General features: G+C 51.0%; 2 protein-coding genes across 5 annotated transcripts in view; one reads left to right on the top strand and one right to left on the bottom strand.

Moving 5' to 3' along the window:
* The window catches only part of PUDP (pseudouridine 5'-phosphatase), a 66,540-nt gene extending 52,677 nt beyond the window's left edge, over positions 1–13,863 (bottom strand). For all 3 annotated transcript variants that reach the window (XM_015461821.3, NM_001046595.2, XM_059883553.1), the window contains 1 exon segment: positions 13,773–13,863. In XM_015461821.3, coding sequence (XP_015317307.1) covers positions 13,773–13,842 — 70 coding nt within the window. In that variant the 5' untranslated portion in view covers positions 13,843–13,863.
* The window catches only part of STS (steroid sulfatase), a 166,840-nt gene continuing 157,850 nt past the window's right edge, over positions 13,110–22,099 (top strand). Inside the window, exon 1 of one of the 2 annotated variants that reach the window (XM_059883326.1) lies at positions 13,110–13,400. The gene's annotated coding sequence lies outside the window, so the exon portion shown is untranslated. Of the gene's footprint in view, positions 19,831–22,099 lie in introns of both variants that reach the window. The other variant, XM_059883327.1, reaches the window with a different exon arrangement.

Genomic DNA, 22,099 nt, shown 5'->3' with positions numbered 1-22,099 from the left:
TTACACGAAGCTGTTAAGTTCACATGTGTGCCATCTGCTCACCAAGGGCGGACGTGCCTTTACCTGATCTAATAACAAACACAAATGCTATGAAGAAGGGCTGTATCGTATTCAGACAACTACATCTCTTTTGCAAAGTCACATTTAACACTGCACAAGGGCTTCCCAGGTGGTCCAGTGGAAGACAGGCCAGCATGCAATGCAGGGCACATGGGTTTGATCCCTGGCCCCGGATTCCCACATGCTGTGTAATAGCTGAGCCTGGGAGCCACAACTACTGAGCCCACCTGTCCCAGATCCCATGCTCTGCAACAAGAGAAAGCAATGTGAAGAGAAGCACAAACACCGCAACTAGAGAACAGCCCCGCCTGTCATAGCTAGAGAACATACCGCGCTTGTCACAACCAGAGAAAGTCCCACTTGTCACAATCCCCACCTGTCACAGCTAGAGAACAGCCCCCCCGTCACAGCTAGAGAACAGCCCCGCCTGTCACAGCTAGAGAACAGCCCCCGCCTGTCACAGCTAGAGAACAGTCTGCCTGTCACAGCTAGAGAAAGTCCCACTTGTCACAGTCAGAGAAGAGCCCTGCCTCTCACAGCTAGAGAACAGCCCCGCCTGTCACAGCTAGAGAACAGCCCCCACCTGTCACAGCTAGAGAACAGCCCCCACCTGTCACAGCTAGAGAATGTACCATGCTTGGCACAACCAGAAAGTCCCACTTGTCACAGTCAGAGAAGAGCCCCGCCTGTCACAGCCAGAGAATATACTGCGCTTGTCACAACTAGAGAAAGTCCCACTTGTCACTGTCAGAGAAGAGCCCCGCCTGTCACAGCTAGAGAACAGCCCTGCCTGTCACAGCTAGAGAACAGCCCCTGCCTATCACAACTAGAGAACAGCCCCCGCCTGTCACAGCTAGAGAACAGCCCCGCCTGACATAGTTAGAGAACAGCCCCTGCCTGTCACAGCTAGAGGAGAGCCCCACCTGTCACAATAAAGTACAGCTCCTGCCCGTCACAGCCAGAGAACAGCCCCTGCCTGTCAAAATAGAGAACAGGTCTGCTTGTCACAACTAGAGAATAGCCTCCGCCTGTCACAACTAGAGAATATACCATGCTTGTCACAACCAGAGAAAGTCCCACTTGTCACAGTCAGAGAAGAGCCCCGCCTGTCACAGCTAGAGAACAGCCCCCGCCTATCACAACTAGAGAACAGCCCCCGCCTGTCACAGATAGAGAACAGCCCCACCTGACACAGTTAGAGAACAGCCCCTGCCTGTCACAGCTAGAGGAGAGCCCCACCTGTCACAGCTAGAGCAGAGCCCCACCTGTCACAATAAAGTACAGCCTCTGCCCGTCACAGCCAGAGAACAGCCCCTGCCTGTCAAAATAGAGAACAGGTCTGCTTGTCACAGCTAGAGAATAGCCTCCGCCTGTCACAACTAGAGAACAGCCCCCGCCTGTCACAGCTAGAGAATATACCATGCTTGTCACAACCAGAGAAAGTCCCACTTGTCACAGAGAAGAGCCCCGCCTGTCACAGCTAGAGAACAGTCCCCGCCTATCACAACTAGAGAACAGCCCCCGCCTGTCACAGCTAGAGAACAGCTCCGCCTGTCACACTGTCACAGCTAGAGAACAGCCCCGCCTGTCACACTGTCACAGCTAGAGAACAGCCCTGCCTGTCACAGCTAGAGAACAGCCCCCGCCTATCACAACTAGAGAACAGCCCCCGCCTGTCACAGATAGAGAACAGCCCCGCCTGACACAGTTAGAGAACAGCCCCTGCATGTCACAGCTAGAGGAGACCCCCACCTGTCACAGCTAGAGCAGAGCCCCACCTGTCACAATAAAGTACAGCCTCTGCCCGTCACAGCCAGAGAACAGCCCCTGCCTGTCAAAATAGAGAACAGGTCTGCTTGTCACAGCTAGAGAACAGCCCTGCCTGTCACAGTTAGAGAACAGCCCTGCCTGTCACACTGTCACAGCTAGAGAACAGCCCTGCCTGTCACAACCAGAGAATAGCCTCCACCTGTCACAACTAGAGAACAGCCCTGCCTGTCACAACCAGAGAATAGCCTCCGCCTGTCACAACTAGAGAACAGCCCCACCTGTCACAGCTAGAGAATAGCCCCGCCTGTCACAGCTAGAGAACAGCTTCGCCTGTCACAGCCAGAGAACAGCCCCACCTGTCACATTGCCACAGCTAGAGAACAGCCCCACCTATCACACTGCCACAGCTAGAGAACAGCCCCACCTGTCACACTGCCACAGCTAGAGAACAGCCCCGCTTGTCACACTGTCACAACTAGATAATATCCCCTGCCTGTCACAGATAGAGAACAGCCCTCACAGCAATGAAGACCCAGCACAGCCAAAAATAAAATTAATTAATTTAAAAAACAACAGCAGCAATAACAACAAAAAACAGTACACTGAAGGCCTTGTGTCGGCTAGCAGGCTGTCTTGGACCTGACTTTCTTGTATCTTGACAAGCCTCTGAAGGCCCAGGAGGGTCCCGCCCTGTCTGAGACATGCCCGAGACCCCAAAGGTGGGGGCGGGCTCTGCTGCGGAAGAACGCCTGAGGACGGGGAATGGCACCAAGTTGGCAGGGAGAGCGGGTACCAGGGTGAAGTGAGGAAGCAGGCTTTCTCCAGGTGATAGCTAACATGTTCAGTGAGCACAGGTGGGCCTGAGTGGGACCCTCCATCGACCCTCGGAGTGAGACAAAGGCTAGAACACGAGGGGTCAGCTATGTGGTCTCTGTGGTGGATGCGTGCGTGCTCAGTCACTCAGTCGTGTCCGACTCTCTGTGACCCCATGGACTGTAGCCTGCCACGCTCCTGTGTCCATGGCATACTCCAGGCATGGATACTGGAGTGAGTTGCCACTTCCTTCTCCAGCGGATCTTCCCAACCCAGGGATGGAACCTGCATCTATCACATCTCCTGCATTGGCAAGTGGGTTCTCTACCACCAGCGCCCCCTGGGAAGCCCAGTAAGGATGTCCCATTGTGCCTGAACCAGTGACGGTTGCCTGGCAGGCATTCCAAGTTGGCCCAAGGCCACCCACTGAGATGCTTGCTGAAACGACCCAGTAGGAAACAGCGGGCTCGGTTTTCTCTGGGTTCTCCAGGCAGCTCGATGGTTTCTCCAAACACATCTCAAATTCGACCAGAACTCCCCCTCTGCAAAGCCAGTCACCTCCGCATACCACTTTCAAAGCTAACGCATGGTCATCCAGCTGTCAGTGCCAAACTCAAAGTACATGGTGGCAAAAGACAGTTATCTCAGCTGGACTCAGAGTCGGCCTTGATTATACAGTTATCAGGCAAAAAACACACGCTGTCAGTGTAACCAAAGGAAATGCTTCTAAGATAAAAAAGGGAAATAACAGACGCAGAGAAGAAATTGGAATGTACCAGGGACCAACTGAAATCAACTGTCTGCAGCCGGAAGAAAACACCAAGTAACACCTTGCTGGCACAAAACGTTTCTTCGATAACCAAGTGATCCCCTTTTCTTAAAGCAGGAGCAGAAAGGTTTCCAAGCAATGAAACCGTGGTGAACCTGGACAGAGAACCCTGTGGACCTGTGAAAATGCAGCCACAGGGCCCTCACGCCAAGGACAGCGCTGGCCCAGCACTGCCAGAACTGCTGTTAAATCCATGTCATTCTTCACTCCAGCTCGAGCTCCAGCCTCAGGAGTGATGGATGAGAACACGCCAGGCCTGCAGTGGCAGACGTCTGCAGAGAGGCGTCGGCCCAGGGCTGCCGGGTTCCCGAGGGACACGGCTGTCACAAGGTCTGACGGGCACACCTTGTGAGCTGCAGGTATCGGTGAGTGGCTACTTCAGGAGGACATGTAGGAAGCTTCTCTCTTTTTTTTGAATGTGATCTCTTAACTAAATACCAGCTGCTGTTCAAGATTCTACCAAAAGATGGGAATAAAGATTGATACAACCAGTATGGAAAACAGTACAGAGACTCCTTAAACAGCTAGGAATAAAAACTACCGTATGACCCAGCAAGCCCAGTACTGAGCATATACCTCTGAGAAAACCGTAATTCAAAGATGCGTGGTACCTGAGTGTTCACTGCAGCACTATTTACAGCAGCTAGGACATGAAAGCCACCTACATGTCCACTGACACGTGAATGGATAAAGAAGACGTCTCACACACACACACACACAGACATATACAATCAAATACTGCTGCTGCTGCTGCTAAGTCGCTTCAGTCGTATCCGACTTTGCGACCCCATAGACGGCAGCCCACCAGGCTCCCCCGTCCCTGGGATTCTCCAGGCAAGAACACTGGAGTGGGTTGCCATTTCCTTCTCCAATGCATGAAAGTGAAAAGTGAAAGTGAAGTTGCTCAGTTGTGTCTGACTCGTAGCGACCCCATGGACTGCAGCCCACCAGGCTCCTCCGTCCATGGGATTTTCCAGGCAGGAGCACTGGAGTGGGGTGCCATCGCCTTCTCCAACAATCAAATACTACTTAGCCATAAAAAGAAACAAAGCTGAGTCATTTGTGGTGATATGGGTGAACCGAGAGCCTGTCATACAGGGTGAAGTAAGTGAGAAAAACAAATATTCTATATTAACGTTTAACTAGGGAATCTAGAAAAACTGTACTGACAAGCCTATTTGCAGGGCAGGAATAGAGATGCGCAGCAGAGAACAGACCTGTGGAGCAGCGTGAGAGGGAGGAAGCGGGGCGAATGAAGAGAGCAGCACGGACATATATACACTATCAGGCGTAAAATAGTGGCAAGCAGCTCTACAGCGCAGGGAGCTCAGCTCAGCCCTCTGTGATGACCCGGAGGGCAGGATGGGGTGGGCAGGATGGGGTGCAAGGGAGGCTCAAGAGGGAGGGGATGTATGTATACATATCACTCAAGCTGAGGCTCCAATCCTTTGGCCACCTGATGTAAAGAGCTGACTCCTTGGAAAAGACCCTGATGCTGGGAGGGATTGGGGGCGGGAGGAGAAGGGGACGACAGACGATGAGATGGTTGGATGGTGTCACCGACTCCATGGACATGAGTTTCGGTGAACTCTGGGAGTTGGTGCTGGACAGGGAGGCCTGGCACACTGCGGTCCATGGGTTCACAAAGAGTCGGACACGACTGAGCGACTGAACTGAACTGATGGCTGATTCATACTGATGTACGGCAGAAACGAACACAACATTGTAAAGCGATTATCCTCCAAATAAACATAAATTTAAAAAAAGATTCCCCCCAAAGAAAATTTGGTGCCCAAATGTCTTCAGAGATCCCTGGGCCCAGCTCCAAGTGGGAAAAAAGACAAGGAAGGGGATGGAGGAGGAGGACAGGGAAGTACTTCTGATACTCTGACAAGCTGACCCAGGGGAAGAGACTGCCCCTCCCAAGGCTAGTTAATTCCCAGAGATGGTCAGAAGCTGTCTTTTGTATGTAAACGAGGGTGCCTTTCATATGCAAACCAACCTACCCAGAGCCCATCCTCCCAAACAGTCCTTTATGGATTTTTAAGCCACCTGCCAAAGCAGGAGACCTGAGAGACATGGGTTTGATCCCTGGGTCCGGAAGATCCCCTGGAGGAGGAAATGGCAACCCACTCCAGTATTTTTGCCCGTAGAATCCCATTGACAGAGGAGCCTGGGGTGCTACAGTCCATGGGGTAGAAGAGTCGGGCACGACTGAACCAACTGAGCACACACACACATGCAAGCTGTGATCACGGGTCCGCATCTCACGTAGCCTGGACAGGCTAGCGGGCGTCGAGCAGACTCTAGTTCACCTCTAGATCCGTTCCTGGCCTCTAGGCCTCAGGAGGTGAGTTAAGGGCCATCGACTGCCCGGCCCAGGGGCAGGAGGCAGGCCTACGGAGTTGCCTGCCAGGCCAGGGCATGGAGCAGACCGCCCTCAGCGCAGGCACAGGCCCCCGTCTGCACAGGTACTCTGTGCACAGAAGCTAAGCTACTGACCGCAGGCATCACAGCAAAGGGCGTGAGAGAGCCAGACCCTAAAGGAAAATGGGGATGGATCTGACCAACACTCAGAAGGTAACCTGAGGGCTGCTGGGATGGTCGTCCACCTCTGCAAAGACCAAAAGCGGGAGAACACTTCTTAAGCATTTCTGCTCAAGAAACAGAAATGTGAGTCTGTCACGATCATTACGTGTTCAAGAAGATTCTCCTCAGACACCCAGAAGGCCATTTTAAACCACAGAAATGTGTTCTGTAACACCAGCACTGCCCTCGCCCCCCATTTCAACACAATTCTAGGAAGCTTCTAATACCCTGTGCGTGCTACATCGCTTCAGCTGTGTCCAAGTCTTTACAAGTCTACGACAGCCCTCCAGGCTCCTCTGTCCATGGGATTCTCCAGGAGAGAATACAGGAGTGGGTTGCCATGCCCTCCTCCAGGGGATCTTCCTGACCCAGGGATCGAACTTGTGTCTCTTCTGTCTCCTGCACTGGCAGGCGTGTTCTCTACCATTAGCGCCACCTGGGAAGCCAGTATTCATGTACAGCTGATGGTGAGATCTTTATTTTTGAATGTAATGCAAACACCATGGCACCTTCTGACCTCAGGCTATGTATCCGTCACTTTTCAAACACTGCAAACACAGGTTTAAAAAGTCACTTGGGCAACTCTGTGTAATGACAGCTCTTGGCAGACGTTTCTTGGGGGCATTATTTCCCTTGCTCTTTTCCGTTACATTAAATCTCGGTCTACCCCTGAAAAATGACATGGCGTAAATGATAAATTATAGCAGCTTACAAAATGAAAGGAAGAAAAAAAAAGAAGCTGAAACAGAGAAAAGAGAATCATCATAAAGACAAAAGGGACCAAAGAATCCCCAACACACAGCTTTTTCCAAGGAGAAGGAGGAAAAAACAGATTGAGAGAAAAAACGATGACTCCTCTCCTGAGATCGTAGCTTGTTTTCGCTGCTGAGATTCCAGAGGAAAGCACACCACGGGGAGGATAAGGAAGCTAGCAGAAAGCAAGGCAAGGATGCTCTGCCCCTGCGCTGGCAGAAACCCACTGAGAATTTTAGCTGTCTTGCCAGCTGGACCAAACTCCCGTCGACCTGCAGAATTCTGCAATTTTGATCTCACCCTCTCCCCAGTTATTCTAGAAACAGGAGCCGCTGTGGTGGATACGAACTGCTAATGGCAGGCACACACTGAAGGCTGACGAGGTTTGGGACTGTTAGGAAGCACAGCTTAACAGGCCTGAGTTTCCCCACCTTGGTCCCCTCTAGAGTCCTTTCTTATTCCTGATGGATTTTCTCGGACAAGCAACACGGTCTGTTGGTACCTTCACCTGCCCCTTGGTTGCTCAGTCGTGTCGGACTCTTGGTGACCCCATGGACTGTAGCCACCAGGCTCCTCTGTCCCTGGGATTATCCAGGGAAAAATACTGGAATGGGTTGCCATGCCCTTCTCCGAGGGATCTTCCAGACCCAGGGATCGAACCCACGTCTCCTGCATTGCAGGCATATTCTTGACCTTCGGAGCCCTCAGGGAAGTAACCTACGAAAGTGCTAAAGCCATCTAAGGAGACTCTGTTTGTCATCAGCTGTGTGGAGGTTCTGGGGTCTAGACAATCTGGCATAGGGGAGTGAACAAAAGGACGACGGGTGACAGGGGACTCTGACCCCGTGTGGGCACAGCTGTGAGCTGCTGAGCTCCAGAGAGGCCCTGCCTTCACCCAGAGGCACCCAGAAGGAGAACCGGGCCCTCCCACACCATCTCAAGGGCCATTACTGGGCAGGGACAAAGCTGCTGATGCTACTGCTAAGTCACTTCAGTCGCGTCCGACTCTGTGCGACCCCATAGACCACAGCCCACTAGGCTCCTCTGTCCCCGGGATTCTCCAGGCAAGAATACTGGAGTGGGTTGCCATTTCCTGCTCCAAGGCATGAAAGTGAAAAGTGAAAGTGAAGTCGCTCAGTCGTGCCCGACTCCTAGCGACCCCATGGACTGCAGCCCACCAGGCTCTTCCGTCCATGGGATTTTCCAGGCAAGAGTACTGGAGTGGAGTGCCATTGCCTTCTCCTGGGACAAAGCTATGGGAGAGCAAACAGGTACACAACAGGCCATCCGCTCCTCTCCGTGACGGTGAATTAGAAGCCAGGTGTCACCCCTTAAAATCCGGCCATCTTGGGACTCTACTGGTGGCCCAGTGGTTAAGAGCGGTATTTCCCATGGGGGTGTGCAGGTTCAGTCCCTGCTTGGGAATCTAGGATCCCACATGTGGTGCTCAGTTTTGACCAGCTCTTTGTGCCCCCATGGACCATAGCCCGCCAGGCTCCTCTGTCCAAGGGATTCCCCAGATATTGGAGCGGGTTGCCATTTCCTCTTCCAGCGTCTTCTACATCTCCTCTACTGGCAGGCAGGTTCTTTACCACTGAGCCAAGGATCTCACATGTTGTGGGATTAAAAATAAACAAATAAAAAATCCTGCAATATCTGCATGTTTATGGAGACATGGTCAGTTATAATCAACACTGCAAATAATCATACTTTCCCTGACCCATCTATCACAATATTATTTTTCTGATTTTTTTTTAAGAATTTGAAAATAAGTTATTTTCCTAAGGCTGACTTTTTAAGGATTATAATTACTGCATCAGACTCCTAGAAAGCACATTATATGTATATCACATCTTACACATCCGCAGAATTCCTAATTCTCAATATGTTTAACATCCACCCTCCACCTGGACCTGTTATCAAGGGCAATCATCAATGAATTGCTTCCTAAAACCCTGCACCTGGGTCATCCAACAAGGGAGGCCCTGGCCAAACGTGGCCAGTGAAGCCTGGAAACCTGGCTAATTTGTGTGGAGATGCGTTCTGAGTGTCCAATACACACAGACTTCAAAGGCTAGGTAAAAAAATGAAGGTGAACCATCTCAATGATTTTTTTTAATTGATTATGTGTTGAGTAACAATATTTTGGATGTGTTAGGACAGAAAAAGTTTCCATTCAAGCTCATTTCCTCTGTGTCTGTTTCCTTTTTTAACTTTGCTCTCTTACATAGTCCTACACCCTGTTTATTTAACTTATATGCAGAGTACATCGTGAGAAACGCTGGACTGGAAGAAACACAAACTGGAATCAAGATTGCCGGGAGAAATATCAATAACCTCAGATATGAAGATGACACCACCCTTATGGCAGAAAATGAAGAGGAACTCAAAAGCCTCTTGATGAAGGTGAAAGTGGAGAGTGAAAAAGTTGGCTTAAAGCTCAACATTCAGAAAACGAAGATCATGGCATCCGGTCCCATCACTTCATGAGAAATAGATGGGGAAACAGTGGAACAGTGTCAGACTTTATTTTTCTGGGCTCCAAAATCACTGCAGATGGTGACTGCAGCCACGAAATTAAAAGACGCTTACTCCTTGGAAGGAAAGTTATGACCAACCTAGATAGCATATTCAAAAGCAGAGACATTACTTTGCCAACAAAGGTCCGTCTAGTCAAGGCTATGGTTTTTCCTGTGGTCATGTATGGATGTGAGAGTTGGACTGTGAAGAAGGCTGAGTGCCGAAGAATTGATGCTTTTGAACTGTGGTGTTGGAGAAGACTCTTGAGAGTCCCTTGGACTGCAAGGAGATCCAACCAGTCCATTCTGAAGGACATCAGCCCTGGGATTTCTTTGCAAGGAATGATGGTAAAGCTGAAACTCCAGTACTTTGGCCACCTTGTGCAAAGAGTTGACTCATTGGAAAAGACTCTGATGCTGGGAGGGACTGTGGGCAAGAGGAGAAGGGGACGACAGAGGATGAGATGGCTGGATGGCATCACTGACTCGATGGACGTGAGTCTGAGTGATCTCCGGGAGTTGGTGATGGACAGGGAGGCCTGGAGTGCTGCGATTCATGGGGTCGCAAAGAGTCGGACACGACTGAACGACTGATCTGATCTGATCTGACGCCTATGAGATTGCAGGACTCTGGACCACCAACTTTCCCCTCTCTTAAAGAGAGCCTCTTGTGCTCCTCAAGTCATTAAACAACTTCAGTTATTTAAGCAACAAGAAAATCCTTCCTGTTCAGGAGCTGAGTGTTTAATACTTGTATCTTCTTCCTTCAAAATCTTATCCTTGATCATAAATAATCTCAGTCCCCTCTGTCTCTGGGTCTAAATAGCATCTGAGGGCCAAAATTACTACCTAGCTCACAGATAATTGTTACCTGTGTCAACAAAAATCAAATTCCAAAGATTGAAAAGACAACAGCAGCAAACACTTCAAAAGCACTAGAAAGTAACCCTGGTGTTCTTGTCAGCATTCCTGCAACAATCTCCAGACTTCCTCATTGTCCACAAGCTTCGCCCTTCTCTAAGAATTCCTCACCCAACTCACTGTTTTCTGATCCACTTCTTGGAAAATTCAAGTACTGGGGCTAACACAAACAAACAGAACTTCCTGGGAAAATGCATTTGGAATTCTGAAAAGCGGGCAGACCAAAAAAGAACTTATTATTAACTGATGACGCACTGTTATGCAAACAACAGACAAACTGAAGTCAGGCCCTTGAAAATTAGAACAGGTATGTGCTTCGTTGGTCAGTCGTGTCCGACTCTGCAACCCCATGGACTGCAGCCCACCAGGCTCCTCTGTCCATGGGGATTCTCCAGACAAGAATACTGGAGTGGGTTGCTATGCCCTCTTCTAAGGGACCTTCCCAACTCAGGGATCGAACACAGGTCCCCCACATTGCAAACAGATTCTTTACTGATTGGGCCACTAGGGAAGCCCTGCTGCTGCTGCTAAGTCACTTCAGTCCTGTCCGATTCTGTGGGACCCCACAGACGGCAGCCCACCAGGCTCCCCCGTCCCTGGGATTCTCCAGGCAAGAACACTGGAGTGGGTTGCCATTTCCTTCTCCAATGCGTGAAAGTGAAGTCACTCAGTCGTGTCCGACCCTCATCGAACCCATGGACTGCAGCTTTCCAGGCTCCTCCATCCATGGGATTTTCCAGGCAAGAGTACTGAAATGGGGTGCCCTAGAACAGGTATAATCAAGCAGATTAAAGGAAGTAAAATATTGCATTCTGGAAACTGGTGTTTTATTCCAGACGTTTTGTAAAAAGTAACAGAATAACCAAAGGCGCATTTCTGAGAAAGTTCTGCAAGGCCTTACCACCTCCAGGAAGAGTCAGGGCAGGATGACGTAAAAGGGAGGGAAAGAGTTGGGTCTTATGTTCCCAAAGGCCACTAATCTTTGCTTCTCTGACTTGTTCAGAGGATTGGGTAACACAACTGCCAGTCCAATGCTTGACAAACCACTCAACTTGCCTTAACTAGTGAAGTGGAGACTGACTGATAACTGAAAGTTGCTCAGTCGTGTCTGAGTCTTTGCGAACCCAGGGACTATACAGTCCACGGGATTCTCCAGGCCAGAATACTGGAGTGGATAGCCTTTCCCTTCTCCAGGGGATCTTCCCAATCCAGGGATTGAACCCAGGTCCCCCACACTGCAGGCAGATTCTTTACCAGCTGAGCCACCAGGGAAGCCCCTGGTTGATAACCCCTGCAATTACCACCACAGAAGTCACATTCATGGCTCCAGGGAACACGTATGTGTGTCTTGACTGGGGATGAAGCACCAAGCTCATTTACAAGTTTAATAAATTTAACTTTAATGAGACACCTCAGTCTGCATTAAAATTCATGAGACTCCCAAAACATGTTCTCTAGACCTTTCATTAGAGGGTAAAGCATTTATTTGACAATTTACCTTGACCACCTGGGCAGGAAAACCCATGTCCACAAACTATACTTATGAATCCCAGAGGCCTTTTTGAAATTGAGTCACATCAGGTTTAGTGGCCACATACACTATTCCATCCAGTCAGTGACCTCGACAGGAACTTATTTTTCTCCCTTAGGAATTCACTGGTTTACAGTTCTGTGCTATGCTATGTGCTAAGTTGCTTAGTCACATCTGACTGTTTGCAACCCCACGGGCTGTAGTCCGCCAGGCTCCTCTCTCCATGGGATTGCTCAGGGTGGGTATGCCATACGTTCCTCCAGGGGATCTTCCCCACCCAGGGATCCAACCCACATCTCATGAGTCTCCTGCACTGCAGGCGGATTCTTTATTGCTGAGCCACCTGGGAAGCCCTGGGTCCGTGAAAAGAAATAAGAGACTGGTTTTTGTGTGCCTTTAAAAAAACAGCCCCATTATTGAACCGAGTTACATGATCAGAGGGGCAAGGTCACACTCACTCTCATTAAGCTGAGCGCAGCACTTTTATTTAGAACTAGATTGATCTGTAACCATTTCTCAGCTCTGTTCCTTATTAGCTGTGTGACCTTGGGCAAGTCACTTTATCTCTCTGAGCTGTGCAAGCTTTTCCTTTCAGTTAGTCAACATAAATATTTTCTCCCACATTGCAGGATTTTACGAGAGGAAGCATTAAAGTACATGAAAGTCTTACCTGGTGGTTCAGACGCTAAAGAATCTGCTTGCAATGCAGGAGACTGGGGTGCGACCCCTGGACAGGGAAGATTCCCCTGGAGAAGGAAATGGCAACCCACTCCAGTGTTCTTGCCTGGAGAAGCTCCATAGACACAGGGAGCCTGGCAGGCTACAGTCCATGGAGTTGCAGAGTCGGAGACGGCTGAATGACTACCACACACACATTAAAAGTACACACACCTCCACCAAATCAGTAGTCTACATAAAGTATGCACACATTTTTACAGTTCTGTGAAACATTCTGGAGACTGAGGTCAGGAACACGCAGGCCCTAACGTCGTGTAACACTTGGCACCGTTATGGAAAAAATGGCCCAAGCCGTAGGCTGCACTCAGGGCAGTTAGCAGGCTCTTGAGTTATAAAAAGTGAGTGCTTTCTATGAATCCTGCTTGAATTCCGTTTCGGTTGGTGGAGGTCACACCTACCACCAAGCCACTGCAGGACAAGTTCGGAGGGGGTGCGCGGGATTGCTAAACCACTCCAAACCCTGGGCGCTGTATGCATCTCCAACTTTCCGACACTTGGGTTAAATAAGTGCAGATTCTGATTGGGCAGCGGCGGGGTGGGGACCCGGGCACCGCACTGCAAAGAGGCTGCCCGCTCGGATGTCCGTGCTGGGAGTCCCTCGGCCCAGCCGGACCTCTGAGCAGGGCTCCATCACTACCATCACCTCCTCCTCAGCACAAGACACTGGGGGTCAGGAGCGTTTGCAGTGGCCGTGGCGCGGTCCCTTGCACTGCGGAGAGCGTTTCAGCAGCAACCCCGCTTGCATGGCACTCCCGCCTTCCGGCTAGGTCACCCCCAAACGCTTGCAGACGTCGGCAGAGGCTCCCGCGCCCGCCCCCCACACCCCCAAATCGGCGGATGGAGGACCATGTCCTGCCTGTAAGATGCTACCAACCAGGTGCGTGCACCTCAGAGGGCAGAGCCCCGGCAGGGCCCCGGGGAGCTCGGGGCGCAGACAGGGCAACTGAGGCTGGGTGGCTGTGCGCAGCGCTCGCGGCCTCTGGGGTGCGGGGTGGGGGACCTCACCAAGAAACTCCACAGCCAGCGCGGGGGTCCCTGAGCGCGCCGGCCCCCCAAGCGCGGCGCGGCCGCCGGAAGTGCCCGGGAGCCGTCTACGCTGCAGCCCCGGGCGGGCGACCCGCCTGAGGTGACCGAGGGGTCTCCTCACACCGCTCCGTCGTGGCCCCCCGACCCCGGCGCTGAGGGCCTGCGTTTCCCGTCCCGCCAATCCCCAGACAGCTCTGGCGGGAGGCGGCCGCAGGCTACCCACCCAGAAGGAGGCCGTCCATGTCAAAAAGCAGGTGGGTGACGGGACGCGGAAGGGGTACGGGCGCCGCCATTTCTCTGCCGACTCGCGGGGTGGGCGGGGGGAGAGGGAGGGCGGGGAGGAGGCGCCGGCAGGCGCGCTCCCGGCCTGCCCCGCGCGTCCCGAGCCGTTCTGCGCACGCGCGGCCCCCGGGCAGCCTCCTCGCGCCGGTGCCCCCATCCTCCCGCCAAGGGCTGCTCCCGCACGTACGCGCGCTCTGGCCTGGCGCGCGCGCATCCCGAGCCCTTCTGCGCACGCGCGGTCCCGAGCCTCCTCCTCCTCCTCCTCCTCCTCCTCCTCCTCTCGCCCGCGCCCCCGAAGCTGCTCCCGCGCACGCGCGCTGCGGCCAGCCCCTTGCGCCGGCAGCCGCTCTGCGCACGCGCGCCTCTCGCCTCCTCGCGCGGTCCACTCGGAAAGCGCGCGCTCTGAGCCACACAGCTCCTCGGCGTGTGCCGGCGGCCGGCCTCCTCGCAAAGCTCCCGAGACGCGCCCTGGGCCTCCTGTCCGCGTCCACCCACCCGGGTCACTTCTCACCCGTGAAAACGGGCCGCCGCGTCGCTAGTCCAGGGGTCAGCGCGTACAGCTCGAATTTGGAACGCGCCTGAAGAGGGAGGCAGGGAGGGAGGGCACAGAGGTTCGACCGCGCTTGAAGTGCTTCTCTCTTCAGAGCCAGCAAGTTCATGGGCAGCAGGGTGGCCTTAGTCATGGTGTCGCCCCCGCGGGGACTTCGGCCCGGGCCCCGGAGCGCCTGTCCCCAAACTCTTGGCAAGTTTCCCTTTCAGTTTATAGCCGCCCCCACCCCGCCACCTCGGCTTTGGCAGGAAGCGTGAGCAATGGCGCGGCGGGTCCCCCTCCTTGAGCGCCTGTATCGCCGAGCAACCCTGGCTGGTGCATCTCCCGGAGCGATTCCGCAGCCGAAGTCTGATAGCAGAGAGCCGGCATCGGTTCGGTTCAGTTCAGTCGCTCAGTCGTGTCCCGACTCACTGCGACCCTCATGGACTGCAGGACAGCCAGGCTTCCCTGTCCATCACCAACTCCCGAAGCTTACTCCAAAAGTGTGTTGTCAAAGTTGTTAGTTTCTCAGTCGTGCCCGACTCTTGGCGACCCCATGGACTGCAGCCCACCAGGCTCCTTGGTCCATGGGATTTTCCAGGCAAGGGTACTGGAGTGGGTTACCATTTCCTTCTCCAGGGGATCGTCCCAAGCCAGGGATTGAACCCCAGTCTCTTGCACCGCAGGCAGATTCTTTACCGACTGAGCTCCGAGGGAAGCCCTTACTCAAACATGTCCACGGAGTGGGTGATGCCATCCAACCACCTTATCCTCTGTCGTCCCCTTCTCCCACCTTCAATCTTTCCTAGCATCATGGTCTTTTCCAGTGAGTCAGTTTTTCGAATCAGGTGGCCAAAAGATTGTAGCTTCAGCTTCAGCATCTGCCCTTACGATGAATATTCAGGACTTATTTCCTTTAGGATGGACTGGTTGGAGCTCCTTGCTGTCCAAGGGACTCTGAGGCTTCCCTGGTAGCTCAGTTGGTAAAGAGCCAGAATAAGACATGTTAAATGCCTTGCCCGTTTTTGCCTTGTGTATCTCATCTGCTTTGATTACTGAGTTTTATTCCCCTCCCCGCCCCAAACTGTCTGAAGGCAAGCTGAAAAGCAGCATTTCTTTTTTTTTTTCCTTCCCACTCTCAGAAATACCTTCCCCCAACCCATTTCTATTATTGTTAGCTGGTGTTGTAAATGGATGTTGGCAAATGGGCTTCCAGGGTGGCTCAGATGGTTAAGAATCCGCCTGCAATGGGGGAGACCTGGGTTCGATCCCTAGGTTGGGAAGATTCCCCTGGAGAAGGGAATGGCTACCCACTCCAGTATTCAGGTCTGGAGAAGTTCACAGACAGAGGAGCCTGGCAGGCTACAGTGCATGGAGTTGCAAGGAGTCAGGAGAGGACTGACTGCATTTTCAAATGCATGTTTAAACATAAAGATAGGATCTTTAAAGAGGCAGAAATAAGAAAGCTGCAGAGACTTTAAAATGTGAGTGTTGTATTTCTGGTGAAGTGTGTCAACTGGGCACTCAGACAGCTTAGTTTAGCACATATCAGCATTAAACCTCTGTGCCTGCCTTTCTGTGTGCATGAAACAAAAGCGTTACATGATGCAAGCCAGGGCAAGCTGTTCAGTTTAGTCACTGTCATGTCCGACTCTTTGCGACCCCATGGACTGGGCAGGCAGTTGGAAGTGGCAAATAGAATATGCTCAGTTAACTTATGTCTTTTTGTCAAGCTGTGGCTGTGACAAAACGTTCCCTGGTTTCATCCAATCATGATTTCCTGTTGAGGACGCTGGACCTCAGAGAGGGCAGTTCATCAGCCAGTTAGTGAGCAGACTCTGCCCCAAATGCGCTGCTGCTGCTCAGTCGATTCAGTTGTGTCCGACTCTGTGCAACTCCATAGACAGCAGCCCACCAGGCTCCTCTGTCCACAGGATTCTCTAGGCAAGAATACTGGAGTGGGTTGCCGTTTCCTCCTCCTCCAAATGTGCTAGGCTGCCGTATGGAAGGACCACAGAGTGGGTAGATGCCACCACATGAAGTCAGTGCCTCCCAGTTCTGAAGGCCAAAAGTCCGGGATCAGAGGCTGGACAGGGTTAACGCCTTCTGAGGAAAGAGTTGGTGCCAGGCCTCTCTCCTTGGCTCCTACACAGCCGTCTTATCTCTTTATCTCGTCATCTTACCTTCTGTCCGTGCATCTGTTTCCATGTCCACATTCCCCTTTTTATAAGGACACCAGTCATCCAGGATTGCCACCCAGACTCATGACCACGTTCTCATTTAATTACCTATGTCAAGACCTTTTTTTTTTTAAGACCTTCTCTTCGGGTAAGGTCACACTGAGGTACTGGTGGTCAGGACTCCTACACTATTATTTTTTTTATATGTATTATATTTATTTATTTGGCTCTTCTGGGTCTCCGTTGCAGCCTGTGGGATCTTCAGTCTTCGTTGTGGCATCTTGTTTTTTTTAGTTGCAGCATGTGAGTTTCCAGCGGACAGAATCTAGTTTCCTGTGTGCACGCATGCTCAGTCCCTTCAGTCGTGTCTGACTCTGTGATCCCGAGGACTGTAGCCCGACAGGCTCGACCTCTGTCCGTGGGATTCTCCAGGCAAGAACACTGGAGCGGGTTGCCGTTTCCTTCTTTCAGGGGATCCTTCTCACCTAGGGATCAAACCCAGGTCCCATGCATTGAGGCAGGGAGTCTTAGCCAGTGGACCACCAGAGAAGTCCCTCCTATGCAGGGTTTTTATGTTTTGTTTTTTTTTTGTTTTGTTTTTTTTTTGAGGGGCACACAATTCAACCTGGAACACAGTTATTCCATAAATATTGGGGGCCTCCTGTCTGCCCAGGCTCAGCTGTTGGACCCTTTAGAATTCTTGCTCAGCTTCTTTCCATTTTTAGAAATGTAAATGGACACTTCTCTGGTTGTAACAACTTTGTTGATTCCTTAGACAAAAGGAGTGTTTTCAAAAGGGAAAGGAAAAAAGAAAAAAGCTCCAGTGCCAGGGTTAAGAATTGGAAACAGCAAGGGTAAGGCGGGAGCTAGAGGAAAGCTCTGTGTTAGGGAAAGGGGGCTCCTTAGAAGGTGCTGACAGAGTTGCCTGGGTTTGGACGCTTTGTGACGATTCGCTGCAAAAATAAGCAGACACAGATGCAGGTGATGAAGGCGTGAGATACTGAAAGGTTGTTGTTGAATCACGCGAATACACCAGGATTCTTGGCCCCCGGAGGAGAATTCAATCCGGGGCCAAAGACGAGGCTTGATCGCTCAGAGCTTTTGTGTAATAAAGTTTTATTAAAGTATAAAGGAGATAGAGAAAGCTTCTGACATAGGCATCAGGAGGGGGCAGAAAGAGTACCCCCCTGCTAGTCTTCAGCTGGATGTTATATAGTCACTAGCAGTCTGTTAATGAAAGAAAGGAATGTCTGAAAATTCAGAATGGCACCAGGCCCCTCACCCATAAGATGCATTTTGGGATAATTTTGGCACCAAATGGTTTATCCTGGGCCATAAAATGATTAACTTGAATCTTGAAGAAGGGCAGACCACCATACAAATAGTTTCATTTACATAGATTAGGGGAACAATATCTGAGTATAACATACTGGTTTGTAGAGTAGGTTCTGGGCCAAGAGGCGGAACCGACTTGGAGACAGAGTTTGGGGTAAAGGCATAGCACATTAGCATAGCTTAAGACAAACATTTCCATAAGAAAAAGGCATTGGTTATCTCTAGGCTCAAGAATAGCTAACTTCAGGCGAAACCAGGTGTCATTATGGCAACACAGTGTTTTAAGAGAAACCTCCCTTAAATGTGTATAGAGAAGGAAAAAATATTGCTAGTTTGTTTCCTCCTGCTGCTTAAGAGAGATAAAAATGTCTGACACTTGCAGGCTATTTCCTCCATTTGGAGACCCCTGGCTTTCCTGCCTGTTACCCTCTCAATACCCTGGCACAGAGATACTTGGAGGGTCCCCCTTGCCCCGTTTCAGCCACTGCAACCCTGGGCACGTCTCGGCACACAATCCAGTTTGTTCACTTACAGGAAATGGATGCGCTGGCAGAGGGGAGTTCCCCTTTCACGGAGGCTAAGCGGGCAAAATCTCAGGGTAGTGCAGTTGCAGATGAATTACATTAGGAAACTTTTCCCACAAGGCTTGAAAACATGGCTCAGGTCATTTTTTTTTTTAAAGTCTTCTTTTCCACACCCTTCAGAAACGTCTCTTGCCCACAATGGAAGACACCTCAAAATATCAACAACCATGAGAAAACTGAGTCATGTGTCTTTGTCACAAGCTCGACTAGAAAAAAAAACAGGAAAATGTGTTCTATTCAAGTGGTTACTACGCATGTCATTAGGTATTGTTTGTTCTTGTTGTTTAGTCACTGATCTGTGTCCGACTCTTTGTGACTGCAAGGACCGCCAGGCTCCTCTGTCCTTGGAATTCTCCAGGCAAGAATTCTAGAGTGGGTCGCCATTTTCCTCCTGCACGGCAATCTTTCCCACCCAGGGATCAAACCCGCATCTCCTGCATTGGCAGGTGGATTCTTTACCACTGCGCCACCTGGAATCGCCCCAGAATATATATACATATATGTATGTGAGTGAAGTCGTTCAGTCGTGTCCAACTCTGTGTGACCCCATGGACTGTAGCCCACCAGGCTCCTCCGTCCATGGAATTTTCCAAGCAAGAAGACTGGAGTGGGTTGCCATTTCCTTCTCCAGGAGATCTTCCCACCCCAGGGACTGAACCCGGGTTTCCCTCATTGTAGGCAGACGCTTTACCGTCTGAGCCACCAGGGAAGTCCACTCTATATACAGTATCACCTTGTTTCTTTTTAAAAAAAATTTATTTGTTTACTGGCTGTGCCGGGGCTTCATCGCTTCAGGAGAGCTACTTTCTCGTGGCAATGCACGGGCTGTGCTTGCGATGGCTTCTCTTGTCGCACAGTGAGGGCTCTAGGCATGGCGGCTTCAGTCGTTGCACCACAAGGGCTCAGGAGTTGTGGCCCACGAGCTTAGTTGCCTCGCCACATGTGGGATCTTCCCAGACCGGAGATCAAACGGGTGTCCCTTGCGTTGCAAGGCAGGCTCTTCACCTGTGGACCATCAGGGAAGCCCACAGCCCCAGCTTACATCAGCTTCCTTATTTTGCTGCCTTGGTTCTTCCGGCTGTATGTTTCCTTTGAGTGTATTTGGAGAGCCATGTAGAAGCCAGGTTTTCTTTGGAAGCAGTTCCAGCCCTGCAGATGACCCTCAGCGGCTTCCAGTTTCCTTCCGTAGCTCTGTCTGCCCTGCTCCTAGCAAGTGTGAGGCTGATGGGTGAGGCCCGACCTGCAGGTTACACATACAGAGCACCACAGTGCCTCCATCACAGCGGCTGAGCCGAGTCCAAAAGGGCTTTGCTGACTCAAGACACAGGAAACATCTGGGGCTGCTACTGGCAGGAGCAGACGGACTTTGTGGTGAGTTTGGGAGATGCCAGCATGTCCCCTCCAGGTGCAAGGGTTCCATGCTTGACAGTCCTTTAGCTGGAGAACTCACAGGGGAGCAGCTTGAAAGTTTAAAGTATAGGAGATGGAAGACAGGCATCAGAGTACTGATATTTTTTTTTTTTTTTTGAGAATAAAATTTATTTAACTGGAGGGTAATTGATATGGTTTTTGCCATGCATCGACATAAATCAGCCACGGGTGTACATGTGTCCCCCATCCCGAACCCCATTTTTTTATGTGGGCCATTTTTTTTAAGTCTATTGAATTTCTTACAATATCACTTCTGTTGTTTATGTTGTGGTTTTTTGGCCCCAAGGCTTGTGAGATCTTAGCTTCCTGACCAGGGATCAGACCCGCCCCCGCCCCCCTCCGCCCCCTGCTTTGGAAGGCAAAGTCTCAACCAGGGGACGGCCAGGGAAGTCCCAAAGTACCAATGTCTTGAGTGGAACTTTGATGTCTTTATGTATATAATAGCATATCTGTTATATACATAAAATACGTATTTTATATGTGCTCCGTGCTCAGTCGCTCAGTCGTGTCTAACCTTTTGTGACCCTTTGGACTGTAGCCTGCCAGGCTCCGCTATCCATGGGACTTTTCAGGCGAGAATACTAGAGCAATTTCCCCACTCCTGGGAATCTTCCCTACCCAGGTATCCAACCAGCAGGTCCTGCGTTTCCTGCATAGCAGTCTCTGAGCCATCAGGGAAAGTCCTTATGTATGGATGGATAGAAATATACATAAAGTATATCCATGTGTACATAAGCTATGTACATACATGCATGTAAAGTGTGGATCTACATAAACATACATTATTTGGGAAAAACCCTGATGCTGGGAAAGATTGAGGGCAGGAGGAGAAGGGGACGACAGAGGATGAGATGGTGGGATGGCATCACTGACTCGATGCACGTGAATTTGAGCAAACTCCGGGAGTTGGTGATGGACAGGGAGGCCTGGCGTGCTGCAGTCCATGGGGTCGCAAAGAGTCGGACACAACTGAGCGACTGAACTGAACTGAACCACCCTCGTGACCTCGTCTAAATCTAATTACTTCCCTGGGAGTTATAAGAAATACCTGTTTGGTCTTCATTCCATTTCAGGCAGCTCCTGGAGCCCTCGCAATTTCTTAAGTGAAGAAAGAGATAAAGGTGTCTTTTGTTGTGTTAATAAGGTGACTCTTGCAAAGCAGCTAATTGTGGGGACTGGTTGCCAGGGGAACCAATTTGCTTTCTTTTTTTAATTTTATTTAATTAATTAGTTTTGGCTGTGCTGGGTCTTTGTTGCTGTGTGAGCTTTTCTCTAGTTGAGACAAGGAGGAGCTACTCTCTAATTGTGGGGCCCAGGCTTCTCAATGCAGTGGCTTCTTTTGCTGCAGAGCACAGGCCCTAGGGTACCTGGGTTTCAGTAATTGCAGCTCCGGGTCACTGGAACACAGGCTCAGGAGTTGTGGCACACGGGCTCAGTTGCTTCTCAGCATGTGGGATCTTTCCAAACCAGAGATCTAATCCGTGTGGCCTGCATTGTCAGGCAGATTCTTTACCACTGAGCCACCAGGGAAGCGCCTGATAGATTTTCTCATGAGAGCCTCAGAAGGTTCAGAATCACCCACAGCATCCAAGGAAGGGTGAGGGGCTGGAGGTTGAACCAACCACCCATGGCCAATGGTGTAATCAGTACGCCCACATAGTAAAGCCTCCATAAAAACACGCAGTGAACCCATGGAGGTGATGGGACAGTGGTTCCCTGGCGAGGGTGTGGGAGCTCCGTGTCCTTTCCACGTACCTCCATATCCTTCCCCGGTGCGTCTCTGGCTGTTCCACAGTTGTATCCATTTATAATAAACCAGTGAACCCGAAAGTAACTTGTTTCCTGAGTTCTGTGAGCCACTGTAGGAAATGAAACTCAAGGAGGTGGTTGGAGGAACTTGGGGCCTCAAGCTGGTCAGTCGGAAGGACAGGTGACTATGTGGACTTTTGATTGATGTCTGAAAGAGGTGGGGTTGGGTGGGGGGCAGTTTGGTGGGACGGAGCCCTTACACTGTGGGATCCAATGCTGTCTCGCAGTAGACAGATCAGAATTGAGTTGAGATGTGGATACAACAGACAGACACCCCAGAGGTGTTGGGGAACTGCTTCTCCAAGGTGTCTTTTGTTGTGTTGATAAGGTGACTTTTGCAAAGCAGCTAATTGTGGGGACTGGTTTTCCCCTTGAAAACCCTGCAGTCAGAGCTGATATC

This window comes from Bos taurus, chromosome X (genome assembly GCF_002263795.3).
Source record: "Bos taurus isolate L1 Dominette 01449 registration number 42190680 breed Hereford chromosome X, ARS-UCD2.0, whole genome shotgun sequence".
Taxonomy (NCBI): domain Eukaryota; kingdom Metazoa; phylum Chordata; class Mammalia; order Artiodactyla; family Bovidae; genus Bos; species Bos taurus.
This window is presented reverse-complemented; position numbering and strand designations above follow the sequence as displayed.